The sequence below is a fragment of the Amblyraja radiata genome, chromosome 1 (genome assembly GCF_010909765.2).
Source record: "Amblyraja radiata isolate CabotCenter1 chromosome 1, sAmbRad1.1.pri, whole genome shotgun sequence".
NCBI lineage: Eukaryota > Metazoa > Chordata > Chondrichthyes > Rajiformes > Rajidae > Amblyraja > Amblyraja radiata.
Genome location: NC_045956.1, coordinates 83,197,684 through 83,216,325, shown reverse-complemented (window position 1 = coordinate 83,216,325; position 18,642 = coordinate 83,197,684). Strand labels below are relative to the sequence as shown.

Here is an 18,642-nt window from a genome sequence, read left to right as displayed (position 1 = left end):
ACGCCCACAGATCTCATAACCGACAATCTGCAGGTCAGCATTGGTACAGCAGGTTGTGAGCTTCCCCGGAATGCACATGGCGATTGCAAGGGCTTACACTCCCTGAACACGTGAATTGTGGTCAACCATGAGAAGAAACTGCAGATGGTGGTTTATACCACAGATAGACACATAATGCTGGAGTAACTCAGCGGCCGACGACAGTTCTGATTTGTTCTGAATCTTTTCATACATTTAGTTTAGTTTCCCTCACCCCTGACTTTCATTCTGAAGGTCTCGACCTGAAACGTCACTTATTCCTTTTCTCCAGAGATGCTGCCTGACCCACTGAGTTATTCTCATATTTTGTGTCTAACAAAGTTCATATGATGCTTTCATTACTAGGCAGCCTCTTGCTAGCTTCCATATATTAGATGTTGAACATCCCTAAAGGCCAGATCATCTGAAATAAAGGCTATTCCTAATTTACTTGGTTTTTAATTCCACAGCCAGCTACTGCTTTGATGAATACCATGGTATCAGCAGGAACCTGGTGGAGAATGCAATCGCTCATCCCACTAGCCACAGCAGTGACTAGTGGGGTGCCACAGGGCTCGGTGCTGGGACCCCAGTTATTTACAATTATATTAACGATTTAGACGAAGGAATTAAATGTGACATCTCCAAGTTGCGGAAGACACAAAGCTGGGTGGCAGTGTGAGCTGCGATGAGGATGCTATGAGGCTGCAAGGTGACTTGGATAGGTTGGGTGAGTGGGCAAATGCATGACAGATGCAGTACAATGTGGATAAATGTGAGGTTATCCACTTTGGTGGCAAGAACAGGAAGGCAGATTGTGTCAGATTAGGAAACGGGGAGGTGCACCGAAACCCGGGTGTGCTTGTACATCAGTCACTGAAAGTAAGCATGCAGGTACAGCAGGCAGTGAAGAAAGCTAATGGCATGTTGACCTTCATTGCGAAAGGATTTGAGTTTAGGAGCAAGGAGGTCGTACTGCAGTTGTACAGGGCCCTGGTGAGACTGCACCTGGAGTATTGTGTGCAATGTTTGTCTCCTAATTTGAGGAAGGACATTATTGCTATAGAGGGAGTGCAGCGTAGGTTCACCAGGTTAATTCCCAGGATGGCGGGTCTGACATATGATGAAAGAATGGGTCGATTGGGCTTGTATTCACTGGAATTTAGAAGGATGAGAGGAGATCTCATAGAAACATATAAAATTCTGAAAGGATTGGACAGGCTAGATGCAGGAAAAATATTCCCAATGTTGGGGGAGTCCAGAACCAGGGGTCACAGTTTAAGAATAAGAGAAAGGCTATTTAGGACTGAGATTAGAAAAAACATTTTCACCCAGAGAGTTGTGAATCTGTGGAATTCTCTGCCACAGAAGGCAGTGGAGCCAATTTACTGGATGTTTTCAAGAGAGAGTTAGATTTAGCTCTTAGGCCTAAAGGAATCAAGGGATATGGGGAAAAAGCACGAACGGGGTACTGATATTAGATGATCAGCCATAATCATATTGAATGGCAGTGCTGGCTTATAGGGCCTAAATAGCCTACTCCTGCACCTATTTTTCTATGTCTCCGTGAAATGCGATTCTGCCCTTCGTTCTATTCTGAAGGTGCCCTCCAGTACATACAAAACATGGTTTTGTACTTGGTTGTCATCTCCTGCCTACTAGACAACGTAGCTGATAGGAGAGCTGGGCCTTTGCAAGAGGAGCAGGTGGTGAGTAACATAATGCAGAGCCTGGGGCCAGGAGCTGAGGATCAAACGCAGCATTTCAGCTCCCTCTGAACAATGTAATTGCTCACAGATTCACCTGTTTCCCTGCTCCTTGCCCAAACATGAACTAGTAGTCACAAAACATTCAGGGCCATTGCCTCCTTGAACTCCAATGGACGTCCATGTGGGTGCTACTGAAAAGCATTAATCTTGTCTGCAGAGAAGGGTTGCAATCTAACAACATTAGATTCCTGTGATTATAGTCACAACCCACATGGCTTGCCTTATGTAAAAATGTTGGACAGTGAAAATGTGCCTGTGCTCATATATGCGAATCATGATTTAAAACCACGCTCTTTTTACACTAGCACGAATTCCCACAGGTAAAACACAAAATGCTGCATTAGCATCAAATTGTGGTCCAAAGGCATCTGTAGGCAATTGATTTTTCAGCTCTTGTACATCGATGTGGAAAAGCCAGACTGAATTGAACCATGTAATTATAATTAATACATTATAACCCAAAACTAATTATCAATACTATTCAGTGGCTAAGAGAGAAAATCAAATCTTAGTGAATGTTATTTAGAATGGTTGGTGAATGATACAAAAATAAAGTCATTGAATAGGATTAGCTGCTGCAAGATTTGAACTGAGAATTGGGATGGCATAGTGACCCAGAAGAAAGTCATTTGGGGTGTATTCTCTGCAGTATTTGCATGTTCTCCCTGTGAGTCGGTGGGTGGTTCCTCCCACCTCATAAAGCTGTTGTGGGAAGTTAACTGACTGCAGTAAATTGGCCGTTTTAAGTGGGTGACTGGAGAGTTGAGAGGGTCGAGGTGTTGGGGGAGTTGATGGGCATGTGGGAAATAATAGGTTACAGGGTAATAGGGGATAGTACTAATGGATATGCTGTGTCAGTAGGTATAAACTTGATGGACTCTTTCCCTTTTGAAGCAAAATAGGAAAGGGTTTGCCGGTGACCTATACTTTCTCCTGGACAGGTACATGGATCCGAAAGGTTTAGAGGGATATGGGCCAAATGCAGGCAGGTGGGACTAGAGGTGATGGGACTAGTGTGATGGGACATCTTGGTTAACGTGAGCAAGTTGGGGCCTGTTTCCGTGCTGTATGATTTTTAATTATTTAGAAAAATGATAATACATTTTGACTCTTGACTTTTTTTGTCTGTTTACTTTTTTTGTAATTTAAAGGTGAAAACAGAGAAAACTTTTGTTAAATGGCTGAAGTAGTTTCACCATAACTTATAGTGACGGTGTCAAAAAAAATGTCTACACAGGAAGGCCTCATGTTATGGCAATTCGGGTAACGGAAATTCACCCTTACAGAATTCACAAATCATTGGGATAAGGAGTAAAAATTTGTTCTTATGAGATTAACCATTTTTTAAACTTTCATTTCTTGCCGCAAGCACAGATGACAAGACTTTGTTTTGCAGAAAATTGTAATACCGACTGATTATGAGGAATGATTGTATTTTCCTGACTTTGTAACATTTCAGTCCCTACACTGATATTATTTGCAGTGGTCCTCATTCCGGTCACATTGGCACAAAAGGTTGGTTATTATTCGTGCTTCACTGCCCAGTTCCAAGAAAGCATGCTTCTAAGCAGCTTTCTCACGTATTTAATGTTTCATTTCCTCTTCCAAACCCTCCTATATGGTTTACAATGAAGGCAGAGAGAATTATGCACGTAATACTCAAAGAATATCAGACCAGCTGCCTAACCAGCTTTCCTAACCAGAAGCCTTGGATGAGCCATGAGATCCACGTTCTTCTGAAGACCAGATCCCAGGCATTCAGGTCTGGCGATGCCGAGGTCTACAAGAAGCAAAGCATCACTCCCTGACGAGCTCAACGCATTCTCCGCATGCAACACCGATGTGCCTTCCCGAGCCACCATTTGCCGTGATGGTATTTCAGCCACAGTCCCAGAGGCCGACGTCGGAAGATCCTTCAGAGGGGTGAACCCTCGGAAAGTGACTGGACCTGATGGTATACCCGGTCGTGTTCTCAAAACCTGTGCAGACTAACTGGCTGGAGTTTTTGTGGACATGTTTAACCTCTCACTTCTGAGGTCTGAGGTTCCCATCTGCTTTCAAAGTGCATCAATAATACCGGTTCCCATGAAGAGCGAGGTGACGTGCCTCAACAACTATCGACCAGTGGCACTAACGTCTGTGGTGATTAAGTGCTTTGAGAGGTTGATTATGGCGCATATCAACTCCTACCTCAACAAGAACCTCGACCCACTGCAGTTCGCTTACCGCCACAACAGGTCAACGGTGGATGCAATCTCACTGGATCTCCACTTCGCTCTGGACCACTTGGACAACAAAAACTCGTACATCAGGCAGTTATTCATAGACTACAGCTTGGCGTTTAATACCATCATCCCCTCAAAGCTGGTTACCAAGCTCACGGATCTGGGTCTCTGTGCATCCCTCTGCAATTGGATCCTCGACTTCCTCGTCCACAGACTGGCCATATTGGTGGAAATATGTCATCCTCGATAACAATCAGCACGGGAGCACCTCAAGGCTGCGTGCTCAGCCCCCTGCTGTACTCACTCTCTACTCATGAATGTGTAGCCGATAGTGCGAACTCCATCATCAAGTTCGCCGACGACACCACTGTTGTAGGACGAATCACAGATGGCGATGAGTCAGAGTATAGAAGTGAGATTGACCGATTGACCAAATGGTGCCAGCACAACAACCTGGCTCTCAACACCAGTAAAACCAAGGAACTGATTGTGGACTTTGGAAGGGGAAGGATAGGGACCCACAATCCTGTTTATTTCAATGGGACGATGGTGGAAAAGGTAAAAAAAATTCAAGTTCCTGGGCGTGCATATTTCCGAAGATCTTTCCCGGTCCCAGCACACTGATGCAATTATAAAGAAGGCACATCAGCGCATCTACTTCCTGAGAAGATTATGGAGAGCCTGTATGTCAAGGAGGACTCTCTCAAACTTCAACAGGTGCACAGTAGAGAGCATACTAACTGGCTGCATCATGGCCTAGTTCAGGAGCGGAAAAGACTGCAGAAAGTTGTGACCACTGCCCAGTCCATCACTGGCTCTGACCTCCCTACCATCTAAGGTATCTATCGCAGTCGCTGCCTCAAAAAGGCTGCCGACATCATCAAAGACCCACACCATCCTGGTCACACACTAATTTCACCTTTGCCATTGGGAAGAAGGTACAGGAGCCTGAAATCTGTAACATCCAGGTTCAGGAACAGCTATCAGGCTCTTAAACACGACATCAAATAAGCTCTGAACAATTACAGTTTATTATTATTATTGCACTATACTGTTTATTTATTGTGTATATGGTCTATAGACACACTGGACTTTTATCTTCCGTTTTGTATTATGTTTACATATTCTGTTGTGCTGCAGCAAGTAAGAATTTCATTGTCCTATCTGGGACACATGACAATAAAACTCTCTTGACTCTTGACCTGCCTTGCACTATAGTTTCTTTAATTTGTATTGTGTGTCTTTGTTGCATCCATAAGACTTTAAAGTCGAAAAAGTTTAGACCATTTTCATCTGTGAAATGGCAGCAGTTCAAACAGAAATTATTTCCCCATTGAATTTCCTTCTTTACATTGAACTGAGACAAAATTATTTCCCCACTGAATTTCCCTCTTTACATTGAACTGAGACAAAAAGTGGAGGTGGTTTCAAAAGAAGGTACAAGACAATGTAGAACTTTTGTAACAAATGTCAAACCTGTGTGGAAATCTATTGGGTGGCTACTATCTGCGAGCCATTCTCTGCATTTATCAGATTTTTTTAACACATTGAAGGTTTACGTGTAACTGGATCATTTGTGCTAATTTTCCAGTTGTGTGTTATACTGGAGCCAATGCAAGAACTGATGTCCAGACACAAAACATACAATATCAGCCCAAGGGACTGCCTGAAAACATGTTTATTCCAGAAATGGCAGCGAATGGTGGCGCCTCCAGGTAGGCTGACAATGTTTCATTAATTATTATTAATGCAGAGACAGAGTTGCAATGGCATTGGGAAATGCTTTATTAATGCACACTTAACTCAATATCAAAGGTACTGATCCCTAAAACACCACTATCTTTCTGGAAACTCCTCACTGTTATTATTTGTCTCCATATCATGTTCAGTAGTGCAGGTGAGCTTTAATATGAGCTACATTATACACACAAATTAATGATATTGCAAGTGGAAACATTGATATTCTTGTTTTTACATTAATGTTCATATTTTGATTGCTGCTCAGGATGTACTTTTTTTTCAATAGTCAACAAAGAATATTCATGCATCATGTTCAGCTACATTTTTTAAACAGAGGAGGAATATTCCTACCAGATAAGCGTTCATCCATTTACAGACTTTCTGTATTATTAATTCTAATTAATTCAACCTATCTGTGAATTCAAATGATGCTAGGTAAATACAAAGCACCCTCCATTGCCTTATTAAAATCAATTATGTTATGCTGCAGGAGATTTTTCATTTTTTAAGAGGAGAATTAACAGGGGAGGGAAAGGCTGTATGAAAAAGCATTTCTATTCTCCATTCCAAACATCTTGGCAAGGTGACTTGCAACTGGCTTGAACTGCTCCAGATCTGGGTCTGAGTTTGCACACCCCTGATTTGTGCAAGATCCTGCTCCATCTTAAATCCTCGAAAAATGTGGCATTGAGAAGAGGTACAATGGTAAAAATAGAAGGTTTTGAATGAAGCATTCCTTTTGGCATTTTGGTATCCAGAAGCTATTTAAGTTTTTTTTTAATCTTCCACATAAGTGTCTGTACTGAATCGGGAGCCATCAGTGTTATTTAGGTTTAGCACTGAAAAGTTCTGCTTCTGCCTTTGTATGTGGTATTGTTAAGAAATGGTGAGTCCTGGAATCGTTTTTTTTTAAAATTTATATCACTGTCCTTCCCCATAAATTGTGGGAATCTGGACAATCAAATTAGGATTTGTATAGATTTATATATTTACATATAAATTCTAGATCCATATCTGAAGAAATAAAAACTAATCTAGGTAAATAAATAGTCAACATATAAAATAGGAGCAACTGCAGTAGTATTAAAAAGTAACATTTATTTGGAACTGATTCACAATGAGGTTCAGGTGAAACTTTCCCTATGAAGCCAATCTTTAGAAGATACTAAGTGGGCCAGCATCACACAGGAGGGCTGGTCATCCAACGCAATATTCCACCTCTCCACCAATTCTAATATTGGTGGCCAGTTGGGGGGGGGGGGGCTTTCTGGAGCGCTAGTATGGGTGTTGTAGGCTGAAGGGACTGGTTTCCAGAGGGCTAGTATGCAAATTGTGCGCCAAATGGATTCTTGGGCTGGCGTCTCAGTCAATCAAGCCTGTTGTGCTGGCAACTCACTCACGGCTGGTGGGCTGGTAGTTGACTCACGGCTAATCCTTGAAATTCTATTTCAAGCAGGGTATAAGGCCACCAAATTCAAGTGCAGTTTCTTACCACTTCTAGCAGGGTGCAAGGCCACCAAATTCAAGTGCAGTTTCATACCATTTGAAGTAGGGTGCAAAGCCACTAAAGACAGCGAGTCGTGACCTCTCCCGCCTCCATCTTGCAGAGACTGAGCCACACCCACATTTCCGGGTTTTATAACCCCTCCCCCCCACCGGAAAAGGTGTGGCTTTCGTGGAGTGATTGACAGGAGAGAGATTTTCAACATTTTTAAAAAAAACTAATAACACTTTTATTTTTCATTGATGGGAAGAATTCTCTGCGCCTGCTCAGCGGAGGGGGACTGAGTAAGATGGCCAAAAATCACAGCGGCAAGTGGTAGCGTTTTATCTAAAATCAATATACAGTGCAAACAGGAAGTAAGTGCATTTACAGTAGTGCCTTTTAACTTCAAGCCAAAGCACCCAAGCCACCATTTGCAGTAAGTAGTGCCTTTCAACTTCAAAGCTCCCAAGCCACCATTTGCCGTAAGTGGTGCCTTTCAACTTCAAGCCAATGCACCCACGCCCCCATTTGCAGTAAGTAATGCATTTTAACTTCAAGCCATTGCACCCAAGCCACCATCTGCAGTAAGGAGTGCCTTTCAACTTCAAGCCACACCCAAGTCACACCCAAGCCACCATTTGCAGTAAGTGGTGTCTTTCAACTTCAAGCCACACCCAAGCCATCATTTGCAGTAAGTAGTGCCTTTCAACTTCAAGCCAAAGCAACCAAGCCACCATTTGCAGTAAGTAGTGCCTTTCAACTTCATGCCACCATTTGCAGTAAGTGGTGTCTTTCAACTTCAAGCCACACCCAAGCTACCATTTGCAGTAAGTAGTGCCTTTCAACCTCATGCCACCATTTGCAGTAAGTGGTGTCTTTCAACTTCAAGCCACACCCAAGCTACCATTTGCAGTAAGTGGTGTCTTTCAACTTCAAGCCACACCCAAGCCATCATTTGCAGTAAGTAGTGCCTTTCATAGAAACATAGAAACATAGAAAATAGGTGCAGGAGTAGGCCATTCGGCCCTTCGAGCATGCACCGCCATTAAATATGATCATGGCTGATCATCCAACTCAGTATCCTGTACCTGCCTTCTCTCCATACCCCCTGATCCCTTTAGCCACAAGGGCCACATCTAACTCCCTCTTAAATATAGCCAATGAACTGGCCTCAACTACCTTCTGCGGGAGAGAATTCCAGAGATTCACCACTCTCTGTGTGAAAAAAGTTTTCCTCATCTCGGTCCTAAAAGATTTCCCCTTTATCCTTAAACTGTGACCCCTTGATCTGGACTTCCCCAACATCGGGAACAATCTTCCTGCATCTATCCTGTCCAACCCCTTAAGAATTTTGTAAGTTTCTATAAGATCCCCCCTCAATCTTCTAAATTCTAGCGAGTACAAGCCGAGTCTATCCAGTCTTTCTTCATATGAAAGTCCTGACATCCCAGGAATCAGTCTGGTGAACCTTCTCTGTACTCCCTCTATGGCAAGAATGTCTTTCCTCAGATTAGGAGACCAAAACTGTACGCAATACTCCAGGTGTGGTCTCACCAAGACCCTGTACAACTGCAGTAGAACCTCCCTGCTCCTATACTCAAATCCTTTTGCTATGAATGCTAAACTTCAAAGCTCCCAAGCCACCATTTGCAGTAAGTGGTGTCTTTCAACTTCAAGCCACACCCAAGCTACCATTTGCAGTAAGTAGTGCCTTTCAACTTCAAGCCAAAGCTCCCAAGCCACCATTTGCAGTAAGTAGTGCTTTCAACTTCAAGCCAAAGCACCCAAGCCACCATTTGCAGTAAGTAGTGCCTTTCAACTTCAATGCACCATTTGCAGTAAGTAATGTCTTTCAACTTCAAGCCAATGCACCCACGCCCCCCATTTGCAGTAAGTACTGCCTTTCAACTGCAAGCCAAAGCACCCAAGCCACCATTTGCAGTAAGTAGTGTCTTTCAACTTCATGCCACCATTTGCAGTAAGTAGTGCCTTTCAACTTCAAATCAAAGCACCCAAGCCACCATTTGCAGTAAGTACTGCCTTTCAACTGCAAGCCAAAGTACCCAAGCCACCATTTGCAGTAAGTAGTGTCTTTCAACTTCATGCCACCATTTGCAGTAAGTAGTGCCTTTCAACTTCAAATCAAAGCTCCCAAGCCACCATTTGCAGTAAGTAGTGCCTTTCAACTTCAAGCCAAAGCAACCAAGCCACCATTTGCAGTAACTAGTGCCTTTCAACTTCAAGCCAAAGCTCCCAAGCCACCATTTGCAGTAAGTAGTGCCTTTCAACTTCATGCCACCATTTGCAGTAAGTAATGCCTTTCAACTTCAAGCCACACCCACCCCCCCCCCCATTTGCAGGAAGTAGTGCCTTTCAACTTCAAGCCAAAGCAACCAATCCACCATTTGCAGTAAGTAGTGCATTTCATCTTCATGCCACCATTTGCAGTAAGTGGTGTCTTTCAACTTCAAGCCACACCCAAGCCACCATTTGCAATAAGTAGTGCCTTTCAACTGCAAGCCAAAGCAACCAATGGACATTTTTTAGCAAGCTTTAGAACCAATAGACATTTTTTTGCAAGCTTTAGAACCAATAGACATTTTTTGCAAGCTTTAGAACCAATAGTCATTTTTTTTGTGCAAGCTTTAGAACCAATAGACATTTTTTGCAAGCTTTAGAACCAATAGAGACACTTTTTGCAAGCTTTAGAACCAATGGACATTTTTTTGCAAGCTTTAGAACCAATGGACATTTTTTTGCAAGCTTTAGAACCAATGGACCTTTTTTTTGCAAGCTTTAGAACCATAGAGACACTTTTTGCAAGCTTTAGAACCAATAGAGACACTTTTTGCAAGCTTTAGAACCAATAGACACATTCTGCAAGCATTTTAGAACCACTAAGGGCACTTACATTTGAGTAGACATGTGTTCAGTGTTATTCACAGGTCAGAGAAACGTGACCCTCTGCCTTCCTCCAGCTTGCAGACACTGATTGAGGCACACCACTTCCTGGTTTTATAGTCCCTCCCCCCTGCCGCCAGCGGGGGCAGCAGAGAGAATGGGGAATTTTGTAAAAACATTAATATCTCTGTCATTTTTAATCGACGGGAAAAATCCTCGGCACACATGTGGCGGAGGGGGGCTCTGAGCGAGGTGGCCAAAAATGACGGCCGTAGGTGGCGGCGTTCTCTCGGAAATCGCAGCACAGATCGCCAAAACCGGTCAAGAACAGTTTTAGTAATATAAATAGATATAGGATTTTACTGAATTAGGCTTTTGATAAACCTGTAGTTTTTTTTGCCATTGTCTTCTTTGCAAACTGAGCATAAGTGTTCAAATTGTAGTCTTTGTCCATAATTTCAAAAATTATTTTATACACTATTAATATTTTTGATATCAAACACGTGTTCAGGTATTGCATTGAGTAAGATGACAAATTAATTGTGTTACTCATCAAATTGGTAAGCCCAGAAAATTTGTCATCTGTCATCAAGACCAAAATTTGTCCAATGAATTATTCTGATGCTGCATCTGCCTTCATAATAGTGTCTCACAAATTGTTGTGGGGTTGGACGATGCAGGTCTTATCTGTCTGCAAGCCATACAAGTTATTGATTGGTTCAGTTTGCTCTCTGTCTGCACTTAAAGTAGGGAGAACACCCTGACCAATATGCCCTGTAACATGTTAACTGGCTGTTCAGGGTAAAATGAGATTATTTCATGAATATAAGAATACTAAGGACTTCCTGCATTCTAACAGACGTAAAGACTTGCTCCATCTATTCACTTATAAATGAGTAAAGCTTTGTCCCAGCACAGTTTTGCTTACCAGAAACATAGATCACTGACTGGCTGTGAGGGCAATATATTCAATGTCCTCATTAATAAAATCATTAACCAATCAATTAAATGCATCAAGTATCAAGAGTGCTGACTTTTTGACCCTGTTTTCTAATTAATATTCCCATCAAAAGTGATGACCATACAAATAAAATTATTCAGCTACTTCATGAACATTCAATGAGTGTCAGAGAATATTTTACTAATGTGGTTATTTCATCCACCCGGGTGGCGTTGCATCAATGTTGATGCCAATTGTTTAAAATTGTTTTATATCTTTACAGATTAGTTCCCATTGTTTTACTTTTAACATGTTGTACATTGCCATAGAGTAATCCGAGATTGTTATTAAAGGCAGGTAATTTGTGAGCTGTTCTTTTAATGGTTTATCTTACACCTGTAGGTATGAAGTAGTGTGGTGATTTGCAAACTGTACAATTGTATCCTACAACAAGCAGCGCAATGACGTTGGAGTGCCAGCACACACTGTCAAGGCGCTGTGAGGATGAAAGATTTAAACCCTGTGCAGCTCAGTTTCAAATCTCTGCTGTGCTGTTAAGGGAGGGCACTGAGCAGAGGGCAGATGCTTCCCCACAGGAATGGAGGGTTGGAGGGACTGCAGCCTCCTGGTACACCTGCAGACCTCTGGCAGGGAGGCTCATGGTGGCCCTGGCAAGCACTACAGACAGTTTACTACCCATTCCTTCAATCCAGAGATACTGCCTGTCCTGCTGAGTTACTCTAGCATTTTGTGTCTATCTTGTCTTTGGTGGCTCTAGAAATCGTGGATGTATTGGTGATAATTTTCGAATGTTCTATAGATTCAGGATCAATTCCGGTGGATTGGAGGGTAGCTAAGGTTATCCCACTTTTCAAGAAAGGAGTGAGAGAGCAAAAGGGGAATTATAGACCAGTTAGCCTGACATCAGTGGTGGGGAAGATGCTGGAGTCAATTATTAAAGAAGTAATAACGGCACATTAGGATAGCAGTAAAAGGATTGGTCCAAGTCAGTATGGATTTATGAAGGGGAAATCCTGCTTGACTATTTTTCTGGAATTTTTTGAGGATGTGATAAGTAAAATGGATGAAGGAGAGCCAGTGGATATAGTGTATCTGGACTTTCAGAAAGCCTTTGATAAGGTCCCACAGGAGATTAGTGGGGAAAATTAGAGCACATGGTATTGGGGGTAGGGTATTGACATGGATAGAGAATTGGTTGGCAGACAGAAAACAAAGAGTAGGAATAAACGGGTCCCTGTCAGAATGGCAGGCAGTGGCGAGTGGAGTGCCGCAAGGCTCGGTGCTGGGGCCGCAACTATTTGCAATATATATAATGATTTAGATGATGGGATTAAAAGTAACACTACCAAATTTGCAGATGACACATAGCTGGGTGGCAGTGTGAACTGCGAAGAGGATGCTAGGAGGTTGCAGGGTGACTTGGTCAGATTGAGTGAGTGGGCAGATGCAATATAATGTAGATAAATGTGAGGTTATCCACTTTGGCGGCAAGATCAAGGAGGCAGATTATTATTTCAATGGTGTCAGATTAGGAAAAATGGAAGTGCAATGAGACCTGAGTGTCCTTGTACACCAGTCACTGAAAGTAAACATGCAGGTACAGCAGGCAGTGAAGAAAGCTAATAGCATGTTGGCCTTCATAACGAGAGGATTTGAGTATAGGAAAGGTCCTTCTGCAGTTGTGCAAGGCCCTAGTGAGACCACAGCTGGAGTATTGTGTGAAGTTTGTTATCCTAATTTGAGGAAAGACATCCTTGCTATTGAAGCAGTGCAGCGTGGGTTCATGAGGTTAATCCTCGGGATGGCGGGACTGTCATATGAGGAAAAATTGGAAATACTGGGCTTATATTCACTGGAATTTAGAACGATGAGAGGGATTAGAAGGATTATAGAAAGTATAAAATTATAAAAGAACTGGACAATCTAGATGCAGGAAAAATGTTCCCAATGTTGGGGGAGTCCAGAACCAGGGGCCACAGTCTAAGAATAGAGGGGGAGGCCATATCTCAACTGATATGAGTAAAACCTTTTTCACCCAGAGAGTTGTGAATTTGTGGAATTCTCTGCCACAGAAGGCAGTGGAGGCCAATTCACTGGATGAATTTTAAAGAGAGTTAGATAAGAGCTCTAGGGGCTAGCGGAATCAAGGGATATGGGCAAAAGACAGGCATGGGTTACTGATTGTGGATGATCAGCCATGATCCCAATGAATGGCGATGCAGGCTCGAAGGGCCAAATGGCCTCCTGCTGCACCTATTTTCTATGTTTCAGTTTACGTACCCGCTCTTTTACCTTCAGCGGGTAAACGACTTGGAAGAATCAGGGGACTGAGGAGAAAAATAGAGGAGATTGATTCACAAAAATGGCAAAAAAAATTATACTATATCATATGTGAACCATTAAAACCGCTGCAATTAACCACCCTGTAAAAGTAAAATAGTTGTCCCGTGATGTTGTAATCCTTCAGGTCGAACCTCACAATCAGCTGTTATACCCTTTCTCATACGTCACACTGCCTCAACCCCACAACCTCGCTCAGCCCGTCCAGCGCACAATGGTAAGTAAACTAAGTTTAATTATTTTTAGTCATTAGAAGTGTTTTTTTTGTAAAATAACAAGTCATGGAGGGAACAATAAGGCAAGTCTATTCTAGGAGGATTTGGATCCCAGCCTTGCCAAATATTTCACAATTATTCATTGACATGTACTGTTGGCTTGACCCAATACAGATTAAACACAAAGGATGATTTTCTTTGGTCAGTTTGTTTGATTTTATCTGTAGTGAAAGTACGTGGTCAAAAAGAAGATGCTGAAAATGATAGTTAGAAAAATACTTTACATCATGTTATTCAAGAACGAAAGGACATTTTTTTTGCCATGGGTGATCTATGCTTTATTCATCCTCCAGTGGTTCCAAAGGCTGGCACATGATCTCTCTCACCACTTTAACCTCCTGCTGACCTAATGAGGAGTGGTGTTGTCAATTGGTGTACTGAGGAGGGGCAAAACTTCACTTAATTGAAACGTTAAAAAATGTTAAAACGTTGCCGCGTGGGAAAAACTTAATATATTGTTTTAATTTTTCAGACGATTCCATATCAAATCTATGTCAACCAATTAGGAGGAAAATCAGCATATTTGTCCTTCCATTTATGTATTCTCCTGTCATACCTTCGAGGCCACCTGATACCAGCTTAGATTAATATCCAGCTGACCAGTAATGAAGTTAAAATCAACAACCATTCCACGTATATACTCAGGAAAGGATGATGATCTGTACAAATCTATTCAATGCTCACTTTCATGGCAACAGATGATCAGACGATCCCATTCTGTAAGATTAATTACAACTTTATAAGTTAATGAACATGTTGAAGGGAATGAGTTATCAGAGAACATATCAGGATAAAGAATGTATCTATTATAACGACACAAAATTTACATTCCTTCATGTTGCACTTGACTAAACAGTTCCATATGTTTATCCGGTCAGGAAAAGGTAACACTAATCAGTCTTGAGCACCCAAAGATTATTATGATATCAAAAACATGATCCTGGCATGTTTTTGTTTTCCACAGCAGAACCAACCAGACAACAGACGAACAAGCGGAGAAAGAGGAAGAACTCAGCGAGCAGCACCTCAAACAGCAGTGCAGGAAACGTCAACAGCTTGAACAGCAAGAAGAAGGGGCCTGTGGCAAATTTCAGTCTCTCCAGTCAGGTACCTGTAAGCATCTCCTTTCATTTCTGTGTCTGACCAGGACTAGCATGTTGACTAGTTACTTCAAAATATGATATATAATATAATATATTTACATTTACACTTCTGAAATGGTTCATTTTGTCCTTCTTGTCATCTTTTCTCAGTAACATTTCTCTGCTAAGATACAAACAATAACCCAAACGTAATCCTGAAAATAACCCGTTCAACTTTGGCTCTCACAATGCAAATCTTACAAAACAATATTCTCTGATAGTATTCGTCTTGGATTTTGCTTTGTTCCATATGCACCTGTTTTATGTGAGATAACTCCTAACTGAATATACACGACTGAAAGTCAAAAGCAAAAATAACAATGTGGCTCAGTAACATTGTGATCCCTTACTCTCGAAACAGAGCAATTTAAAAACTTACACATGGTATGTAAAATACTCCTTTATCATGACTGCAAAAGTGGAATGCAACAATATCTGCATTACACCGATTTTCTGCCTGACATGGAACTGCTTTTATTTGCTTAATAACCTCATTCAAATGCCTAACCAAAATAAAATTCTATCTCTCAAGCATGGTATGGGCCATGATATCAAGCTAAGGCAGCAAGGGGCTGCAAAACGAAGTTCTATAAACAAAGGTAACATTATGCCTGTCTCTCCCTCTCATCCCTTTCACATTCAACAAAGGTGGCTGTACCCAGGAAATGCCCTTCAAAGACCCATAAGTAGCTGCATCCCACTCGTTTATAGCCACAAAATAACAATAGACAATAGCTGCAGAAATAGGCCATTCAGCCCTTCGAGCCAGCACCCCTGCCACTATTAAATCCCTTCCCATCCGCCCACAACCCCAAGCCTCACCGCCACAGAACGAAAAATTGTATTAAAATAGTTTTTAGAAAAATGCACATGTTTAAGTGTGATAAGCTGGGGAGAAAATAGTTTGCTTGAGAAAAAAACGGCTCCAACAAAATAATCGAGACCCACAGTGTCCTCCCTCCTCTGGCAGCAGCTACAGCAGGGCTTCATCCACGTCCTTCAGGACAACGTATCCACCGTGGCTCAACCTGAAATGCCAGCGTCCTCTTCGTACAGTTCAACACAGCGGCTCCACATGACATCCTAAATGCTGTTCTCTACCACTCCGGAACAGGTAAATTCCCAGAAATAAAGAAGAGGGAAAGAGAAAGAGAATTGTTTTTACAAATAAAAAACGCATTAACTCAGCAAGCGCTGAGCAATACAGACCAGGAAGGTTCCACATTTCATACCCCTCTCCAAACTAAGGTAGCTCTTCCAAGCACAGTGGTAATAGGGTGTTACATTTATCTTCTGCACCCTGAGGAAAGGAAGAGAAATTCAGGTCTAGATTTCCATCTTGGTGATTGTCAGAGTGTGACAAAGTGAAGGAAAGGTGAGGAGAGAATCATTCCCATTAAAAATTGACATTTTCTTATACCATGAAATAAGCAGTATTCTGGTGCAGTGGTGATTATTTCACAATTGATAAAGAGACCAATAATTGACATACAGATCTGAAAGTCTGAGTACCTTTATCAGTTAAAACTCATTTGGATTGGTAATTAAATCTCACAGGTCTTGTACTACATTAGTGGATTCCATCAGGTTACAGTCATTAGTTATGTACACATGTATTTTTTGTGATTTAATCAACTTTCAGTGATCATTACTTGATGAATATTGCTGATTTTCTGAAATTTGCCAGTGAGTTTATTGACTCAATTTTCAGAAATACACGACACAATGGGAATCTATTATTGCCACGTAACCATTAAATTTGATCCTGTGTTGGGTAAAGTGATATAATAATAAGTGTGGCTATTCTGCAAGATAAAATGATAAGGCAAAGATTCTTGACCACAGCTATTCATGTGACATTAGTCAGGAAATGGTGTTAGGTAAACTGTTGGGACTAAAGGCAGATAGTGGTTTGCCGCAAGGCTCGGTGCTGGGACCCCAGTTATTTACAATATATATTAACTATTTAGACAAGGGAATTAAATGTGACATCACCAAGTTTGCGGATGGCACAAAGCTGGGTGGCAGTGTGAGCTGCGATGAGGATGCTATGAGGCTGCAGGGTGACTTGGATAGGTTGGGTGAGTGGGCAGAAGCATGGCAGATGCAGTATAATGTGTATAAATGTGAGATTATTCACTTTGGTGGCAAGAACAGGAAGGCAGATTATTATCTTAATGGTGTCAGATTAGCAAAATGACAGGTGCAACGAGACCAGGGTGTACTTGTACATCAGTCACTGAAAGTAAGCATGCAGGTAAAGCAGGCAGTGAAGAAAGCTGTTGGCCTGTTGGCCATCATTGCGAGAGGATTTAAGTTTAGGATCAAGGAGGTCATACTGCAGTTGTACAGGGCCCTGGTGAGACTGCACCTGGAGTATTGTGTGCCATTTTGGTCTCCTAATTTGAGGAAGGAGATTATTGCTATTGAGGGAGTGCAGCGTGGGTTCACCAGGACTGGGCTTGTATTCGCTGGAATTTAGAAGGATGAGAGGATATCTTATAGAAACATATAAAATTCTTAGAGGATTGGCCAGGGTAGATGCAGGAAAAATGTTCCCAATGTTGGGGAAGTCCAGAACCAGGGGTCACAGTTTAATAATAAGGGATAGGCCATTTAGGACTTACATGAGGACAAGTTTCTTCACCCTGACTTGTGAATCTGTGGAATTCTCTGCCAAAGAAGGCAGTGGAGGGCGAGGCCAATTCACTGGATGTTTTCAAGAGAGAGTTAGGTTTAGGGGCTAAAGGAATCAAGGGATATGGAGAAAAAGCAGGAACGGGGTACTGATTTTAGATGATCAGCCATGATAATTTTGAATGGCTCAAAGTGTCGAATGGCCTACTCCTGTACCTATTTTTCTATGTTTCTATGTCTCTAAATCCCCAGGACCTGATGGTCTGCATTCCAGCGTACTCAAGGAGTTGTTCCGAGCAATCTTGGACGCATTGCTGATCATTTTCCAATGGTTTATAGACTCTGGATCAGTTCCTGTGAACTGTAGGGTAGCTAATGTAACCCTACCTTTTAAGAAAGGAGGGAGAGAGAAAACGGAATTATAGATCAGTTAGCCTGACATTGGTAGTGGGGAAGATGCTTGAGTCGATTATTAAAGATACAGCATGGATTTATGAAGGGGAAATCATACTTGACTAATCTTCTGTAATTATTTGAGGATGTAACAAGTAGAATGGATAAGGGAGAGCCAGTGCATGTGGTGTATCAGGACTTTCCAAAAGCCTTTGACAAAGTCCCACACAAGAGATTAGTGTGCAAAATTAGAGCACATGGCATTGGGGGTAGGATATTGACATGGATAGAGAACTGGTTGGCAGACAAGAAGCAAAGAGTAGGAAATTAACGAGTCCTTTTCAGAATGGCAGGAAGTGACTAGTGGGTGCGGCAAGGCTCGGTGCTGGGACCCCAGTTATTTACAATATATATTAACGATTTAGACGAGGGAATTAAATGTAACATTTCCACGTTTTGACACAAAACTGGATGGCAGTGTGAGCTGTGAGGAGGATGCTATGAGGCTGCAGGGTGACTTGGATAGGTTAGGTGAGTGGGCAGATGCATGGCAGATGCAGTATAATATGGATAAATGTGAGGTTATCCACTTTGGTGGCAAGAACAGGAAGGCAGATTATCATCTGAATGTTGTCAGATTAGGAATAGTGGAGGTGAACGAGACCTGGGTGTGCTTGTACACCAGTCACTAAAAGTAAGCATTCAGGTACAGCAAGCAAAGAAGAAAACAAATAGAATGTTGGCCTTCATAACAA

The 18,642-nt window shown here is 42.0% G+C and overlaps 1 protein-coding gene across 11 annotated transcripts in view; it reads left to right on the top strand.

Moving 5' to 3' along the window:
* Window positions 1-18,642, top strand: part of ldb2 (LIM domain binding 2) — a 509,983-nt gene that overhangs the window by 469,505 nt on the left and 21,836 nt on the right. For 6 of the 11 annotated variants that reach the window (XM_033025883.1, XM_033025866.1, XM_033025907.1 and 3 more), the window contains 3 exons: window positions 5,604-5,727; window positions 13,568-13,657; window positions 14,680-14,828. In XM_033025883.1, the coding sequence (XP_032881774.1) occupies window positions 5,604-5,727; window positions 13,568-13,657; window positions 14,680-14,828 (363 nt within the window). Of the gene's footprint in view, window positions 1-5,603; window positions 5,728-13,567; window positions 13,658-14,679; window positions 14,829-15,827; window positions 15,972-18,642 lie in introns of all 11 variants that reach the window. The other 5 variants (XM_033025899.1, XM_033025944.1, XM_033025916.1 and 2 more) reach the window with 4 other exon arrangements.